Consider the following 16,806-nt stretch of genomic DNA (forward strand, 5'->3'; position numbering starts at 1 on the left):
CCGAGGCCCGGATATCCGACCAGCTTCGGAATTCCGGAACTATGCACCAGAGAAACTTGAGCCATATAACTCGGACTTCCGGCTCCCTCCGGACGTCCGAGGGCCGGTCAAGGGTCGGACGACCGACAGGCTTCGGAAATCCGGAGCCCTGCACCAGAAGAACTTGAGCCCTATAAATCGGATTTCCGGCCTTCTCCAGACGTCCGGTCGCTGTTCAATTCACAGTATTTTCAGTGATATCTACAGGCTCCGGACGACCGACACCTGTCGGACGTCCGACCCCTCGTGGACGCCCGGACTTCCGGAAACTGTCGGACGTCCGGACCCTGTGTGACTTAAAGTGTCCCCAACGGTTGTTTTTCTCTCCCCACTATAAATACCCCCCTCCCACTTCGTGAGAGGGTAGTCCAACACAGCCTTATCCTCATAAGAACACACTTCTACCTCACACACATTTGCTCACACCAAATCTTAGATCCCAAGAGCATTTGTGAGCCCCTTTGAGAGTTGTTCCAATCAAAAGATAGATCGTCTCCCTCTCCTCCTCTCAACCCAAGCTATTTGAGATTTGAGCATTCCCCGTGATCTTTTTACTCTTGGAGGTTGGAGACTCCTAGGCGGTAGGATTTCTTCGGAGAGGAATCAATCCGTGTGATTACCCCCCGGAAAAGTTTGTGAGGGTTTGGAAGCCACCTCAAAGGCTTACCACTAGTGGTTGAGAAACGCCTTCGTGGTGTTATCTCAAAGGGAGAATAGGGTGAGCCTTCGTGGCGTTGGTGTGCCTTCGTGGTAACATCCACCTCTCTAACGGTGACTAGCTTCCCTCCAAGGAAGTGAACATCGGGATACATCTTCGTCTCAGTGACCTTGGTTATCCTTAACCCTAACTCCTTACTTGTGGTTTACTTGTGTTACTTGAGCATACATACATTGCATATTGTTTCTGCTCATTATATTGTGTTGGCTATTTCTTGTACAAGATTAATCATTCAAGCATACCCTCTATATCCACACGTTCATACTTGCAGCCCTTGATATATCGTGTCATATAGTGTGATCTAGTATCTTGTGTTGTTCACCTACTTATCGTGTGATATAGCTCAAGTAAGTTTGTGTAACTTACTTGTGCTTGTTAGTAACTGTATTGTGTCCATCTTGGTAGATCGTGTTGTTGATACACGTTGCAGTGCCTAGTGCATTTAGGATTTGTGCTTGACAAGTACCCTCTTAGTTTATTTCCGCATTAGTTTCAAGCCAAATCCGAAGAAGTTTTTAAATAGCCTATTCACCCCCCCCCCTCTAGGCGTCATCGAGGTCTTTTCAACATGTCAAATACACTAGAACCAAATGGTGTTATGGGATATGTGGGGATTGAGGGATTTGACCGGAATAATCCCCGTAAATTTCCTAAAATACACTAGTACCAAACAAGGCCTTAAGGTAATACCACTCCCTGATACATCCTTCATTTTTAAATATAAGTCTTTTTACAGATTTCACTATGGACTACATACGGAACAAAATAATTGAATCTACATTCTAAAGTATGTTTATACGCATCCGTATGTAATTCGTAATGAAATATCTAAAAAGACTTATATTTAGGAACCGAGAGAGTACATACTAACATAGAAAAAATATATTTCTTATGTGAGGTAGAATGACTCGCATAATTATTTCTTCTTTGCGTGCTCTTCTTTTTATTTTCTGTTTTTTTTCTCTTTCTTCTTGGAATTACCATGTGGTCATGTCCGGATACGACCAAACATATTTTGTGTATACATACAATCCAAGTGATCTTTGTATCACTTTGTTGTCGAGTAAAAGAAAAAAGTACTATACGTACTAGTATGATTTAGGCGCGAATAAACGATGGAGATTTGTGTAAACCACGAGTAAAGATTTGCAATTTCCAGTTGCAGAATCAGAAACCTGAATGGCACGTGCAGCCAACTAAAAAATGGTAAGTAGAACACAGCCACGTACAGCCCCTCATACGCATCCTTGATTAGCTCGACGAATTATTTGACTGAAGCTCTATAAGAATCATCATGCTTTCAGATATTTTTATTGCCTGAATCTTTTTCAGTGTCAACACATAGAGACACAGTTGCCTAAAAGTTCAGAAAGACCTGCAGTCACTGCTTTGTTGCCGCTGACAAATTTCAGAAAGTGGTAGTGGAGAGTACATCACGAGTGATCCATCGTCATAGTCTACTACTACTACACCTGCCCTACCTCAGTGATGTCGACGTCGGCTGCGTCGTCGTCGTCCTCCCACACGCCGACGGCGGCGGTGAAGGCGGTGGCGCCGGCGACGACCACGACGGCGAACAGGAGCGGGACGACCACGTCGGGCACGGTTCGGCCGAAGAGGCCAGCGGGCACGCAGACCGCGTCCCACGGCGGCCCGTCAAGCGGCAGCCCGATGCTGCCGCCAGCGAAGCTGCCGTCGGGGCACCCCTTGGTGAGCGGGGCCCCCGGCGCCACGCCCCAGACGTATGCGAGCTCCGGCGCGAGTGCCGCCACGGCCACGGACATGGCGGCGACGGCGGACCACGTGGCCGCGTAGAGGAGCAGCGGGCGGTGGGCGAGGAGGCCGGCGAGCGCGGGGAAGTGGGACGCCATTGTTGGTGCTCCGTGGTTCGTCGCGCAGGTTTCTTCGTCCTGGGGAGGGCCGAGCGAGCGAGATGTATATACTACGTAGTACACAGCAGAGCGGAGCTGGTGGCGCTCTGTGTGCAATTTGTCCGGTGTTTTGTGTGAAGGGGATTTGGCGGGAGCAGAGCAGAGCAGAGCAGTTGGGGCTGTGTCTCTGCAGTCGTCAGGTTTGATCTGCTCCGCTCAGCTGCTCCTCTCTCTGCGGTTTTCAGTTTCCAAACAGAGGAGCAGCTCCTTGAGTCGCCTGAAATTCTAATCGGGGATCGGTTGATTCTGCGTGCCGTTGATCTTGCTTTGCGATTCGTGCTGCCGTTCGTTTCTCCCGGTTTGTTGGGAGGTGTTCGGGCTGTGCTAAATTGACTAACTGCATATTTAGGCCAGTCGATTCTTTAACGGGCTGAAGCCCATTACTTCCAGCGACCCAGCCTTCCCATTTCTCCCTTTGTTTTTTTCCTTTTTTTTTCAATTTTCCTTTTTATTTTTTATTTTATTTTATTATTTACTTTTATCCTTTTTTCTTTCGTAGGTATTTTTTTAAAAGTTAGATGAGTGTAAATATATACACACATATACTCCCTCCGTTTCTAAATATAAGTCTTTGAAGATATTTTAGTAAGGGTCTACATATATATGAAGTAAAATGAGTGAATCTATACTCTAAAATATGTCTATATACATCTGTATATAGCCCATTACTGAAACCTCTAGAAAGATATATTTAGGAACGGATGGAGTACTATACAATATGTTGGGTGTTGTTTTTGGGTTCGAGCTGTCCGCTCACACGTGTACGGAGGAAGTGTGTATGTGTATGTGTGGGTGGGGTGGGGGGTCCGACGGTTGATGCTTCATCGCTTGGACCTCTCGAGACTCATGTTTAATTATCACCATAAATGTGCCTCTTCATCTCCGTCCCAATGAAGTCTCTTTCCCTCTCATGAATGTGGTGGCTAGGGCACTCGTCTCCTTCATGTTTAGTTGGCGAGCACATGGATCCATATGCGGATGTGCCGCTCAGGTCGTCGGTGGCATGGAGGAGGATCCTGGTGTCTCAGATCTAGCTAGTTGATTAGGTTAGGTTTTTTTATTGCATGAGCGACGTTTATGCATACGGTGGAACTTTTTCTTTGAGTTGGTCTTCTGACTTGATCCTCCTTTTGTTCGTCCATAGGGATAAATCTTCAACGTAGTTCCCGTCGTCTCCTTGAGACGACGATATTATGATTTTTCAAGATGTGTGACGACGAGATTTGATGTTAGGCGCTTTAAAATATGACAAGAGTTCAATGACAACTATGGCAACTGTAGACGATGCTCCTTAGTGACATGTGCACGAAGACTTTTCATTTATCATGAATGAAGTAAAACGCTTCGAATCAAATCAAGTTTTAATGGTTCCAGTAGGAGAGCAACAACAGCGGTGCGTTGGCAGTTTGTTCAGGCGGCGGTAGCAGTATACAATGCAGTTCTCGATCTATAAAATATATTTTTTATTTGGAGTGCTTTGTACTTCAAGTGAACTTTTAGATCGATATGAATCTTTTATGCAAAAAAGAGAAACACGTTAGCTATATGTAATTTGCCTATTCTTAAAATTCGGATAAGTGGATGTTCATTCTTTCGTAAGAGTCATGTTGTTTTTTTCCCTTGTGTTGTGTCATGGGTTCTTGAGCTGAATTTCAGACATGCCCTTATTTGGGCCTTGAAGCATGTTACTCGTTGCTTCTTTATTCCTTCAGTTTTTTTTTGCCTTTTTTCTTATTTTTTTTCTTTTTAGGTGCTCTTTTCTTTATGGTATTTTTGGGATGCTGGGTGAGTGTAAATGTATACCCACAGTTACAATATAATATTGGTGTCAATTATATTAGAGTGGAAAAATTACATCATTATCTGCTTATTTTTTACATGATAGAAAGTGCAATTTCAGTGCAAGGATGTGTGAAGTTATTTTATATTCCTTTTCTTTTATTAAAGAGTAATATGAATAACGTGAATTCATTATTTCTAAAAATAATTTTTGACTTTGTTTTATTTTTTATTCTTTTTTATCTAAGGGTAATAACAGTGTGACTAATTCATTCTTTTTTAGACATTGTTTTTGCAAAAAGTCCACTATATGCTTTTTCTTGCATATTTATGAAAAATGCAATTTATGTCTAAATTGTATGCATATTTTGTCACAATTTTTTGTTTTATTTCTCTTCTCATTAATGGGTAATACAAATGCCACTAATTCTTTTTTCTTAGAAAATATTACTTTTAATTTTTTTTAGTGTAAATATATATAAAAAAAACTGTACTACTTTTTATGTTTTTAAATAAAGGAATCTAGACTCTAAAAATATATGAATCCATATGGAGCCTATAGCGGAATCTTCTAAAAGATTTATACTTAGGAATGGATGAAATATACAGTATGCATCTAACGACTCCACATTGGTGAATCAGACGGCTGCACACATGGCTGATCTTTCCTAAGATCAGTCGGCTTAGTGCTTAGAGCATCTCCAGCCGCGCCCCCAACAGGCCCCTAGGCCCCTTTTTGTCGCCGACGCTAAAAAATCCGCCCAGTCGCGTTCCTAGGACCTTGTTTTTTGCCGGTTTGGACCGAATTGGCGCATGCGGACCTAGGCCAAACCCATCATGTCGGGGAGCGCCTGGGGGTTCCGGGGGGAAAGAAATTTTGCACGGAAACAAACCACGCCAATTTCCTCCCACATGGACCCAGCGAGTCAGCGAGACTGGGCGTCGCCGAGAACCTTCGTGCTCCTCATCACCTTGGCACCCGCATCGGTTCAAGGCGCCGGATTCCAAGGTTTTGCGGCGTAGTGATGGCAAGTTGCCGCGCGTCCCGCCCTTTCCCGCCACGCGTTCACATCCCCCCTTTCCCGCTATAAAACTCGTGCGTCGGCGTCGCTCGCCGCACACTCGCCCCTTCCATCCTCTTCTCCCATCTATCTCGCCTTCATCGCTGAAAAACTTCCCCGAGTCCATGGCGGCGCGATTCCCTGGCAACGGCGCGGCTGGCAATGGCTTCGATCGTTGCACGAGTGGGAGGCGCACGCCCTGCACGAGGCGAACCACCCGACGTCGCCAGACATATGCATGTCAGGCGCCTAGAGACTGAGCGCCGAAGGCGTCCTTGTTCCCCCCCCACCATCCGCCGCGGCGAGATCACGCGCATCCGCGCGTCCTTGTCGGAGCATGCACGACGGGAAGAAAGGTACGCTGCCGACAACTTCCCTCTCTGGACGGCGTACTTCCAGCATCGTCACGTCGACCAGCTCGCCTACACCAACTACTTTCTAGCTCCAAGGGGGTGGCACAACTCCGACGGTCACGGTTAGTGGTGGGGCGTCCCCGGGCACACGCTCCATGCCGTCCTCGAGCACATCGAGGGCGGCAACGAGCCGCCACTAGAGTACCAGGCATCGTTGCTCTTGCGCTGGAGCTGGAGCTCATGGCTGCCGAGCCGAATGGCGGGGTTCTCCTACTCGTCCTCCTCTAGCTCCTCCGACACGACACAACCGCTCGCCACCATGAAGATGGATCCCCAGGAGACGTCGGAGCGCCGTCGTAGCCGTGGCGGCAACCTCGCTATAAACGAGGGTCGTAGCCAACCTTCACCTCCCCTCGACCACCTTCACATGTCAGGGCAAAGAAGGCGCCAGTGACGCCGCTGGTCGTCAAGGAGGAGTATGCCAAGATGGCCGCCGATCTCGATATTACCCTGAAGTGGTCACGCGTCGACCACGTCCAGGAGAAGATGAAGCGCCAGCGCCGCGCTCTAGAGGAGATCGCCGCGCCGTGCCGCGGTCGCAAAGAGGGTGGCGTCACCGTCCTCTCCGACAACGACGTGGAGACACCGGCAGCGGCGATCCAGGGTAAGTCTGCAGCAAGAACGCCGACGTGCATGACGACGACGACGACTACACCGCCTTCTACCAGCTCATCGGCATGAACTAGGCTAGCGGCGGTAGAACAACGGTAGTGGCGTAGTTTTTTTTTTATGTTTTTATGTACTTATTTAAGTTTGTACACATTTGAATGGAATCCCCTAAATTTCATCCAAAATCGAGTCAATTTCTTTGAATTTGGTCCAAATTAAATTTGAAAAACGGCGTCTGGGGAGACCTTGGGGTGGGGGGGGGCTGGGAACCCAAGGCCTCCAAGCTGGTTTTAGAGTCGGTTCGCGAGAAAATTACATCTATAGTAATTGAACTTGACTCTAGGGTTCACTTTGGTCATTGTATTAACGAAAACACAACTTACGGTCTTCGGGCTCGCTGAACCGGGTCAACTGTATGGTAACCCATACCGTTTCGACTCGTATCACGTCCACATGGACGAATTTGACCAAAAAACGCTTTGACTCATGAGCTGGACATGACACGCCCACGGTTTCTTGTGAGTCGATTCCCCTCTTGTTCCCCTCGTTCGCAGCCGATTCCCCTCTTGTTGCAAAGTAATGTTATTGCATGGCTTGAACTGAACACACATTTTGCATTCCATAACATTCATTTAACTCTCGAACACTGACAAAAAGGAACAAAACCATTTCTTTAGCATAACAGAAACTAACCATTCATGGCTCCTTCATAACACACATAAGTAGTTCAAAAACATACAATACTAAAAGGTTCCCAGTTAAACAAGTCTTAACATCTAAAAAATGCAAAATATTCCATGCATTACATTAAATAGTCATTCAGGACGTGAATTCATCAAACATGTTAACTTTCTTTTTGCTTTTTTATGTTGCTGCTTCTTTCTTCTGTAGGGAGCAGTTTTCTTTTCTTCTGCTGCTGCTTTCTTGTCTTGTACAACCCTCTTCCTTGCCTCCAGTAGTGCTTCTTTTTAGCTGTTGTTTCAAGCTTCTTGGCCTCAAGTTCATGCTCTCTCTTTTTTCTTGCCTCTACTTTCAAAGCTTATTTTTCTTGAGATTTTTTGGCCTTTTCAGCTTGTTTCTTGGCAAGGGATTCACCTTCTTTTTGCAAAGCAACAACTTCCCTTTGTGCTAGGGTTTCAGCACACCTCTTTTCATGCAATATTTCATTTGCTTGCTGCTTGGCCTCCCTCATCACTTCAACTCTAGATGTAAGATTGCCTAATCTTGTTGAAGTGCTGCTTCCTACGGATGGCATTGCATCTCTAGCTTCTTTCAGGAAAGAGCTTTCAGGCAATGGTCCCGAAATCTTTCTTTTCCTTTGTGTTGGAGCGTGCAACAGTAATAAAACATGAGAACATGACAAATATTTCGATTTTCATAAAGCCAACAAGTTCAATGGATATACCTCATTTCTCATGATTTCCATCATTGAATGTGGATGAGGAGCTACTATAGGAGGCATGTCATGTTCCTGTGTGACAACAGGCTCCTCACTTGTTTGTGACATTGATGGTCCAGGGGCTTGTTCTTCTTCTTGAAGTGTTGCTCTAGGCCTCTTCCTCATTTGCTTCTGCATAGGTTTTGTTGTAGGTAGGTCTTGCTTGAAGGCAGAGCATCCTTTCTTATTATGTTCAGGATTGTTATAATGGCTGTAATGAATAATTGTGCCATGTCTTGTAATCTTTTCCCCTCCTTTCTTTGCTAACCTCATCTGGTTGTATTCTCCTATTCTTGACCTTTCTCCCTTGTTTATCCTAATAGAAAGGTGTATCCCCTACTAGGTTTTCTAGCTTCACCACAGTAAGTGTACCCCGTTCGACATAATCATACCACACGTTTTCTCCATTCACATATGCATGGTTTTTACGAACTCCAAGGAAATAACCACCAAAATTGATGCAAAGACTGAAGTTTGATGCATACTCAATTTCATCTGCAGGTTGACATAAAACCCTAGATTAACCGCCTAAAGTCCATAGCAGAACGAAAATCCTAGCAGTTACATCAAAATCCGAAGGCAAATAAGAGCGATTAACCACATAATCGACCTCAAATCATTAGTTTCGGAGAGAAAAGAGGGCGGGGGGTGCAGAGGTTAGAGAGGAAACATGGGCTTACCATACACACACTGGGTCTCCTTCTGATCGGTGACGAGGCGCCATGCTTCAAGTCGTCGATGGACCCTCTGGCCGCCGTCGCTCTGTTGGTGGATGCCTCCGCTGGCGGCGACGAAACCCTAACCGATCACCACCGCGATCGCCTCCTCCCCTTTCCTTTCTCTTCTCCTCTGCCTCGGAGGCGTCGATGAAAAGGTGAACTGTCTCGAACAGGTGGTGCTTTCTCGCTTCTTTATTTTCTATCGACGTGCCATGTCCAGCTCGTGAGTCATAGCGTTTTTGGTCAAATTCGCCCACATGGGCGTGATACAAGCCGAAATGGTAAGGGTTACCATACAGTGACCCGGTTCAGCGAGCCCGGTCACCGTAAATTGCGTTTTCGTTAATACAGTAGCCAAAGTAAACCCTAGAGTCAATTTTAATTACTGTAGATGTAGTTTTCTCCCGGTTCGTCCCAAAACGACGTTATTTCAGGCCTTTGGGGGCCTAATGGCTGCACATGCTCTTAGAGCATCTCCACTCGCCCCCCTCAACAAACCCCGAGGGCACCTTTTTAGCGTTGGCAGCGAAAAATCGGCCCAACCACGCCCCGACTCCTCGTTTAGCGCCAGTTTGGGCCGAAATAACAGTCGACGAACCCGAGCCAAATCCGCCCCCCCGGCGGGTGCCTGGGGGCCGGACGAAGCAGAAAGTCGAGTGGGTCCGTGCTGTCGACGACATACGGGCCTATTCCCGCTGTTTCCCCTCTCCTTTCCCTCCATTTCGTCCTTGCTTCCCCTTCTCCCCCTGCCGCTCCCACCATTCTCCTCCACGCTCCTGCCATCCATCCGCCATGCCACCAAAGAAGTATACCGCCCCTCGCCCAGCTGCCGCTGCCGATTCCACCCAACCAAAGCAGAGGAAGCCGAGGGCGCCGATGGCTAGGCCAGCGGGCTTGTCGGACACCCATTAGAGGGCGGCTGTCCAGCACCAGGAGGCGGTCACAACCGGTCGACGGAGAAAGCTTGACGCCAAGAGGGCCAGGGACGAGGCGGCAACAGCGCCAGTCGATCATGGAGAGGCGTCTCGGGCGGGGATGATGAATCCACCCGGCCGCAACCCGCATGCCGTGTGGAGCCACCAACAGAGCGTCGCGTCGCCAGCCAACCTCTCGCCGCCGCTGTCGCCCTCGGGGTACGCACCATCACATGGTACTCCGACGGTGACGCGCATGGCGGTTCCAACCCTAACACCACCTTCCCGCATGGCACGCCATAGAGTTCCTCCCCCACTGGCTTCAGCCACACCCCGCACACTCCCTTCCCTGTGTTCAACGCCGGCCTCAACACCCAGTACAACTACTCGCCGTCGGCGTACTCGTCAGCCCCGCCTGCACCGCCTCTGCGCCGTGGTGCCCTTCCCTTCGTGCCCGACTCGGCGCTACAGTTTAACCACACTGACACCGACATGGACGAGATCATCACGAGAGGCTCCGTCTCCGCCGCCTCCTGCCTGGGGTTCGGCGTGCAAGACGAAATGATAGACACTGCCGACGACATGGACGACGAGTGATACGTCCATTTTGCATCATGCTTTCATGTTGATATTTATTGCTTTATGGACTGTTATTATACTTTGTGGTACCATACTTATGCCTTTTCTCTCTTATTTTGCAAGGTTTATTTGAAGAGGGAGAATACGGGCAGCTGGAATTCTGGACTGGAAAAGGATCAAGTCTGAGTCCTCTATTCTGCGCAACTCCAAATGCCCTCAAAATCAACGTGGAATTTTTTGGGAATATATAAAAAATACTGGGCGAAAGAAGTGCCACAGGGGAGCTGCCATGGGCCCACAAGCCTGGTAGCCACGACCTGCCCCCCTGGCCGCGGCTACAGGGCTTGTGGACACCCTGGTGGCCCACTGGCCCCCCTCTTCTGCTATATGAAGGGTTTCATCTGGAAAAAAAATCAGGGCGGAGCTTTTTCAAGGAGGCGCCGCTGCCACGAGGCGGAACTTGAGCAGAACCAATCTAGAGCTCCGGAGGACGATCCTGCTGGGGAAACTTCCCTCCCGGAGGGGGAAATCGTCGTCATCGTCATCACCAACACTCCTCTCGTCGGAGGGGAGTCATCTCCATCAACAATCTTCATCAGCACCATCTCCTATCCAAACCCTAGTCTATCTCTTGTAACCAATCGCCGTCTCGCGACGCCGATTGGTACCCGTAAGGTTGCTAGTAGTGTTGATTACTCTTTGTAGTTGATTCTAGTTGATTTACTTGGTGGAAGATTATATGTTCAGATCCATTATGATATTCATTACTTCTCTGGTCATGAATATATCCATGCTTTGTGAGTAGTTACTTTTGTTCCTGAGGACATGTGATAAGTCTTGCTATTAATAGTCATGTGAATTTGGTATTCGTTCCGTATTTTGATATGATGTATGATGTCTTTTCCTCTAGTGGTGTTATGTGAACGTCGACTACATAACACTTCACCATATTTGGGCCTAGAGGAAGGCATTAGGGAGTAGTAAGTAGATGATGAGTTGCTAGAGTGACAGAAGCTTAAACCCCAGTCTATGCGTTGCTTTGTAAGGGGCTGATTTGGATCCACTAGTTTAATGCTATGGTTAGACGTTGTCTTAATTCTTCTTTTGTAGTAGCGGATGCTTGCGAGAGGGGCTAACCATAAGTGGGATGCTTATCCAAGTAAGGGCAGTACCCAAGCGCCGGTCCACCCACATATCAAACTATCAAAGTAACGTACGCGAATCATATGAACATGATGAAACTAGCATGACAGAAATTCCCGTGTGTCCTCGGGAGCGTTTTTCCTCCTATAAGACTTTGTTCAGGCTTGTCCCTTGCTACAAAAGGGATTGGGCCACTTTGCTGCACCGTTTCTACTACTTGTTACTTGTTACTTTTCACCTGCTACGTTTCACCTCACCACACCATCACTTGTTACCGCTAATTTCAGTGCTTGCAGTTATTACCTTGCTGAAAACGACCTGTCAGATCCTTCTGCTCCTCGTTGGGTTCGACACTCTTACTTATCGAAAGGACTATGATTGATCCCCTATACTTGTGGGTCATCAAGACTCTTTTCTGGCGCCATTGCCGGGGAGTGAAGCGCCTTTGGTAAGTGGAATTTGGTAAGGAAACATTTATATAATGTGCTGAAATTTATTGTCACTTGTCACTATGGAAACTGTTCCTATGAGGAATTTGTTCGGGGTATCTTCACCACGAACGGAAGCACGAGGAGTTGCTCCTCGACCTAAGGTACCTACTGAAAATATCTTTTATGAAATTCCTTCGGGTATGCTTGAGAAACTGCTGGCTAATCCTTTTACAGGAGATGGATCATCACGTCCATACTTGCATCTAATCTATGTAGATGAAGTTTGTGGTTTATTTAAGCTTGGAGGTTTGCCCGAGGATGAGGTAAAGAAGAAAGTATTTCCTTTATCTTTGAAGTTTAAGGCATTGACATGGTATAGGCTATGTGATGATACTGGATCATGGGACTACAATCTGTTGAAATTGGAATTTCATCAAAAGTTTTATCCTATGCATTTAGTACATCGTGATCGGAATTATATTTATAACTTTTCGCCTCATGACAGGGAAAGCATAGCTCAAGCTTGGGGGGAGGCTTAAATCAATGCTATATTCATGCCCCAATCATGGGCTCTCGAGAGAAATTATCACTCAAAACTTTTATGCTCGGCTTTCTCATGAAGATCGTACCATGCTTGACACTTCTTGTACCGGTTCTTTTATAAAGAAGGATATTGACCACAAGTGGAATTTATTGGAAAGAATCAAACGTAACTCTGAAGATTGGGAGCTTGAAGAAGGTAAGGATTCAGGTATGAATTTCCAGTTTGATTGCGTTAAATCTTTTGTTGAAACAAACACTTCTAGAGATTTTAGCGCTAAGCATGGACTTGACTCTGAGATAGTAGCTTCTCTATGTGAATCTTTTGCTGCTCATATTGATCTTCCCAAAGAGAAGTGGTTTAAGTATCATCCTCCTGTAGAAGTCAACATGGTTAAACCCAGTCTAGTTGAAGAGAAAGTCATTGCCTATAATGATCTTATTCTTCCTTGTGCCTACACTGAGAAACCACCTTACCCTGCTAGGAAAAAGGATTATTCTAAAGCTCCAACTGTGATACGTAGGGGTTACATTAGACCACTTGCACCCCCTGAGGAAATTAGAGTTGAACCTAGTGTTCCTATTATCAAAGATCTCTTAGACGAAGACATAGACGGGCATGTTATCAAATTCTGTGAGGACTCCGCTAGAATTGCTAAACCTCACGTGAAAGACAAATACGGACTTGTAGTTGGCCTGCCCGTTGTTTCTGTCAAGATAGGAGATCACTGTTATCATGGTTTATGTGATATGGGTGCTAGTGTTAGTGCAATACCCCGGTCCCTTTATGATGAAATCAAAGATGAGATTGCACCTGCTGAGTTAGAACCCATTGATGTCACTATTACGCTAGCTAATAGAGACACTATCTGCCCTGTGGGAATTGTGAGAGACGTAGAAGTCCTGTGTGGTAAGACGAAGTATCCTACTGATTTCCTCGTCCTTGCTACTGCACAAGATAGCTTTTGTCCCATCATATTTGGTAGACCGTTTCTCAACAGTGTCAATGCTCATATTGATTGCATTAAACAGACTGTCACTGTTAGTTTCGAGGGTGTGTCTCATGAATTTAACTTCTCCAAGTTTGGAAGACAACCCCATGAAAAAGAGTCGTCTGGTAGGGATGAAATCATTGCTCTTGCCTCTATTGTCGTACCTCCTACGGATCCTTTACAATAATATCTACTTGAGCATGAAAATGATATGCATATGGATGAAAGAGTTGAGATAGATAAAATTGTTTTAGAAAAATATCCTATTCTTAAGAATAATCTTCCTGTTGAACTGCTTGGGGATCCTCCCCCACCAAAGGGTGATCCTGTGTTCGAGCTAAAACAGTTACCAAATACACTTAAGTATGCCTATCTTGATGAGAAGGAGATATATCCTGTTATTATTAGTGCTCACCTCTCGAATCACGAAGAGAAGAAGTTATTAAATACTTTGAGGAAGCACCGTGCTGCTATTGGATATACTCTTGATGATCTTAAGGGTATTAGTCCCACTCTATGTCAGCACAAGATTAAAACCGATCCTGATTTTAAGCCAGTTGCTGATCATCAATGGAGATTAAATCCTAGGATGAAAGAGGTCGTGAGAAAAGAAATATTAAAGCTTCTGGAAGCAGGAATCATTTATCATGTTGCTCATAGTGATTGGGTAAGTCTAGTACATTGCGTATCTAAGAAGGGAGGTATCACCGTCGTTCCTAATGATAAGAATGAACTAATCCCACAAAGGATTATTACTGGCTATAGGATGGTGATAGACTTCCGAAAAATGAACAAGGCAACCAGGAAAGACCATTATCCTTTGCCGTTTATCAATCAAATGCTAGAAAGGCTATCTAAACACACACACTTCTGCTTTCTAGACGCCTATTCTGGTTTTTTCCAAATACCTATTGCACAATCTGATCAGGAGAAAACCACTTTCACCTGCCCTTTCGGCACCTTTGCTTATAGACGTATGCCTTTTGGCTTATGCAATGCACCTGCCACCTTTCAAAGATGTATGATGGCGATATTCTCTGACTTTTGTGAAAAGATTGTTGAGGTTTTCATGGATGATTTATCCGTTTACGGTTCTTCCTTTGACGATTGCCTCAGCAACCTTGATCGAGTCTTACAGAGATGCAAAGATACCAACCTCGTCTTGAACTGGGAGAAGTGCCACTTCATGGTTAATGAAGGCATCGTCTTAGGACACAAAATCTCTGAGAAAGGCATTGAAGTTGATAAGGCTAAGGTTGATGCAATTGAGAAAATGCCTTGCCCCACATATATCAGAGGTATACGAAGTTTCCTAGGTCATGCTGGTTTCTATAGAAGGTTCATTAAAGACTTCTCTAAGATTTCTAGGCCTCTTACCAACCTCTTGCAGAAGGATGTTCCTTTTGTTTTTGATGAGGATTGTGAGGAAGCTTTCGAAATACTTAAGAAGGCCTTGATAACCGCACCTATTGTTCAACCACCTGATTGGAACTTGCCCTTTGAAATCATGTGCGATGTTAGTGGTTATGTGCTACTGCAACAAAAGACCTTCCAACGGCGCCAGAAACGTGCTACGGCACCAGGAATCCTTGTGCTACGGCTACGCCTTAAGGGAATTCCTAGGAAAATATGCAAAGGATTTCCCCCGTGGCCTTGGAGCCTTGCGTTGGTGTTCCCTCGAAGCGGAAAGGGTGATGTAGCACAGCGGTGGTAAGTATTTCCCTCAGTTTGAGAACCAAGGTATCGATCCAGTGAAGGAGTATCACAAGTGCCTGCACAAACACAAAAAGCTTGCTCCCAACGCTATGAAGGGTTGTCAATCCCTTATAGATTGTTCGCCAAGTGAGAACTGAAAGCAACAAAGTAACAAAGCAAAGTAAAAGCAAAAGTAGAAACGATAGGTGTGAATAGACCCGGGGGTCGTAGTGTTTACTAGTGGCTTCTCTCATGAAATCAAGTAGACGATGGGTGAACCAATTACTGTCGAGCAATTGATAGAACCGCGCAAAGTCGTGACGTCATCTATGGCAATGATTATATCTATAGGCATCACGTCCAAAACAAGTAGACCGATACTTTCTGCATCTACTACTATTACTCCACACGTCGACCGCTATCCAGCATGCATCTAGTGTATTAAGTCCAAGAGAACAGAGTAACGCCTTAAGCAAGATGACATGATGTAGATGGACAATCTCATATCCACGACAAAGCCCACCTTGTTATCCTTGATGGCAACTACACGATGTGTGCCTTGCTGCCCCTACTGTCACTGGGAAAGGTCACCACATGGTAAGAACCCAAAATCAAGCACTTCTCCCATTGCAAGAATCATAGATCTAGTTGGCCAAACAAAACCCAAGACTCGGAGAGACTTACAAGGATATCAAATCATGCATATAAGAAATCAGCAAAGACTCAAATATATATCATAGATAATCTGATCACAAATCCACAATTCATCGGATCTCGACAAACACACCGCCAAAGAGGATTACATCGGATAGATCTCCATGAAGATCATGGAGAACTTTGTATTGAAGATCCAAGAGAGAGAAGAAGCCATCTAGCTACTAACTACGGACCCGTAGGTCTGAAGTGAACTACTCACGACTCATTGGAGGGGCGGTGATGTTGATGTAGAAGCCCTCCAACTCCAAAGTCCCCTCCGACACGGCACCGGGAAGGGTCTCCAGATGAGATCTCGCGGAAACGGAAGCTTGCGGCGGCAGAAAATTATTCTCGTGGATCCCTTGATTTTTTTTCTGTACTTTAGGGAATATATAGGCGAAGGAGCTAGGTCAGGGGGCGCCACGGAGGCCACAAGCCTGCTGGCTGCCGCCCCCTGGTGGCGGATAGGGGGCTTGTGGGCCCCCTGTAGCCCTCCTGGCTTGGCCCTCCAGCCCCCTGATCTTCTTCCGTTCGGGAAAAAAATTATTTTGGGGATTTTATTCCGTTTGGACTCCGTTCCAAAATCAGATCTGAAAAGAACCAAAAAACACAGAAAAACAGGAACTGGCACTTAGCACTGAATTAATAAGTTAGTCCCAAAAAAGATATACAAGGTACATAAAACATCCAAAGATGACAAGATAACAGCATGAAACCATAAAAAATTATAGATACGTTTGAGACGTATCAAGCATCCCCAAGCTTAACTCCTGCTCGTCCTCGAGTAGGGAAGTGATAAAGAATGAATTTTTGATGCTTTCATGCTACCTAGCATAGATGTCCTTTGTAACTCCTCTTATGTGACGTGAATGTTCAGATCCATTAGATTCAAAACAATAGTTTGCTATTGACGTGGAGACAATGATAATTCAAGCAAACTAGCAAGGTAATCATGAACTTTCAAAATAACAAGGCCAAAAGAAAGTTATCGCTACAAAAGCATATAGTCTGGCTATGCTCTATCATCATTGCACAACGAATTTAAATCATGCACAACCCCGTTATTGGCCAAGTAATTGTTTCACACCTTTACTTTCTCAAAACTTTTC

General features: G+C 45.8%; 1 protein-coding gene across 1 annotated transcript; it reads right to left on the reverse strand.

The window, feature by feature from the left end:
* Positions 1 to 2,038: 2,038 nt before the first annotated feature.
* LOC123439378 lies at positions 2,039 to 2,790 on the reverse strand. Its single transcript, XM_045116097.1, has one exon. The coding sequence runs from the start codon at positions 2,626 to 2,628 to the stop codon at positions 2,224 to 2,226; it is 405 nt and encodes a 134-aa protein (XP_044972032.1). The 5' UTR covers positions 2,629 to 2,790; the 3' UTR covers positions 2,039 to 2,223.
* Between the last annotated feature and the right edge of the window lie 14,016 nt (positions 2,791 to 16,806).

This window comes from Hordeum vulgare, chromosome 3H (assembly GCF_904849725.1).
Source record: "Hordeum vulgare subsp. vulgare chromosome 3H, MorexV3_pseudomolecules_assembly, whole genome shotgun sequence".
In the NCBI taxonomy this organism is placed as follows: domain Eukaryota; kingdom Viridiplantae; phylum Streptophyta; class Magnoliopsida; order Poales; family Poaceae; genus Hordeum; species Hordeum vulgare.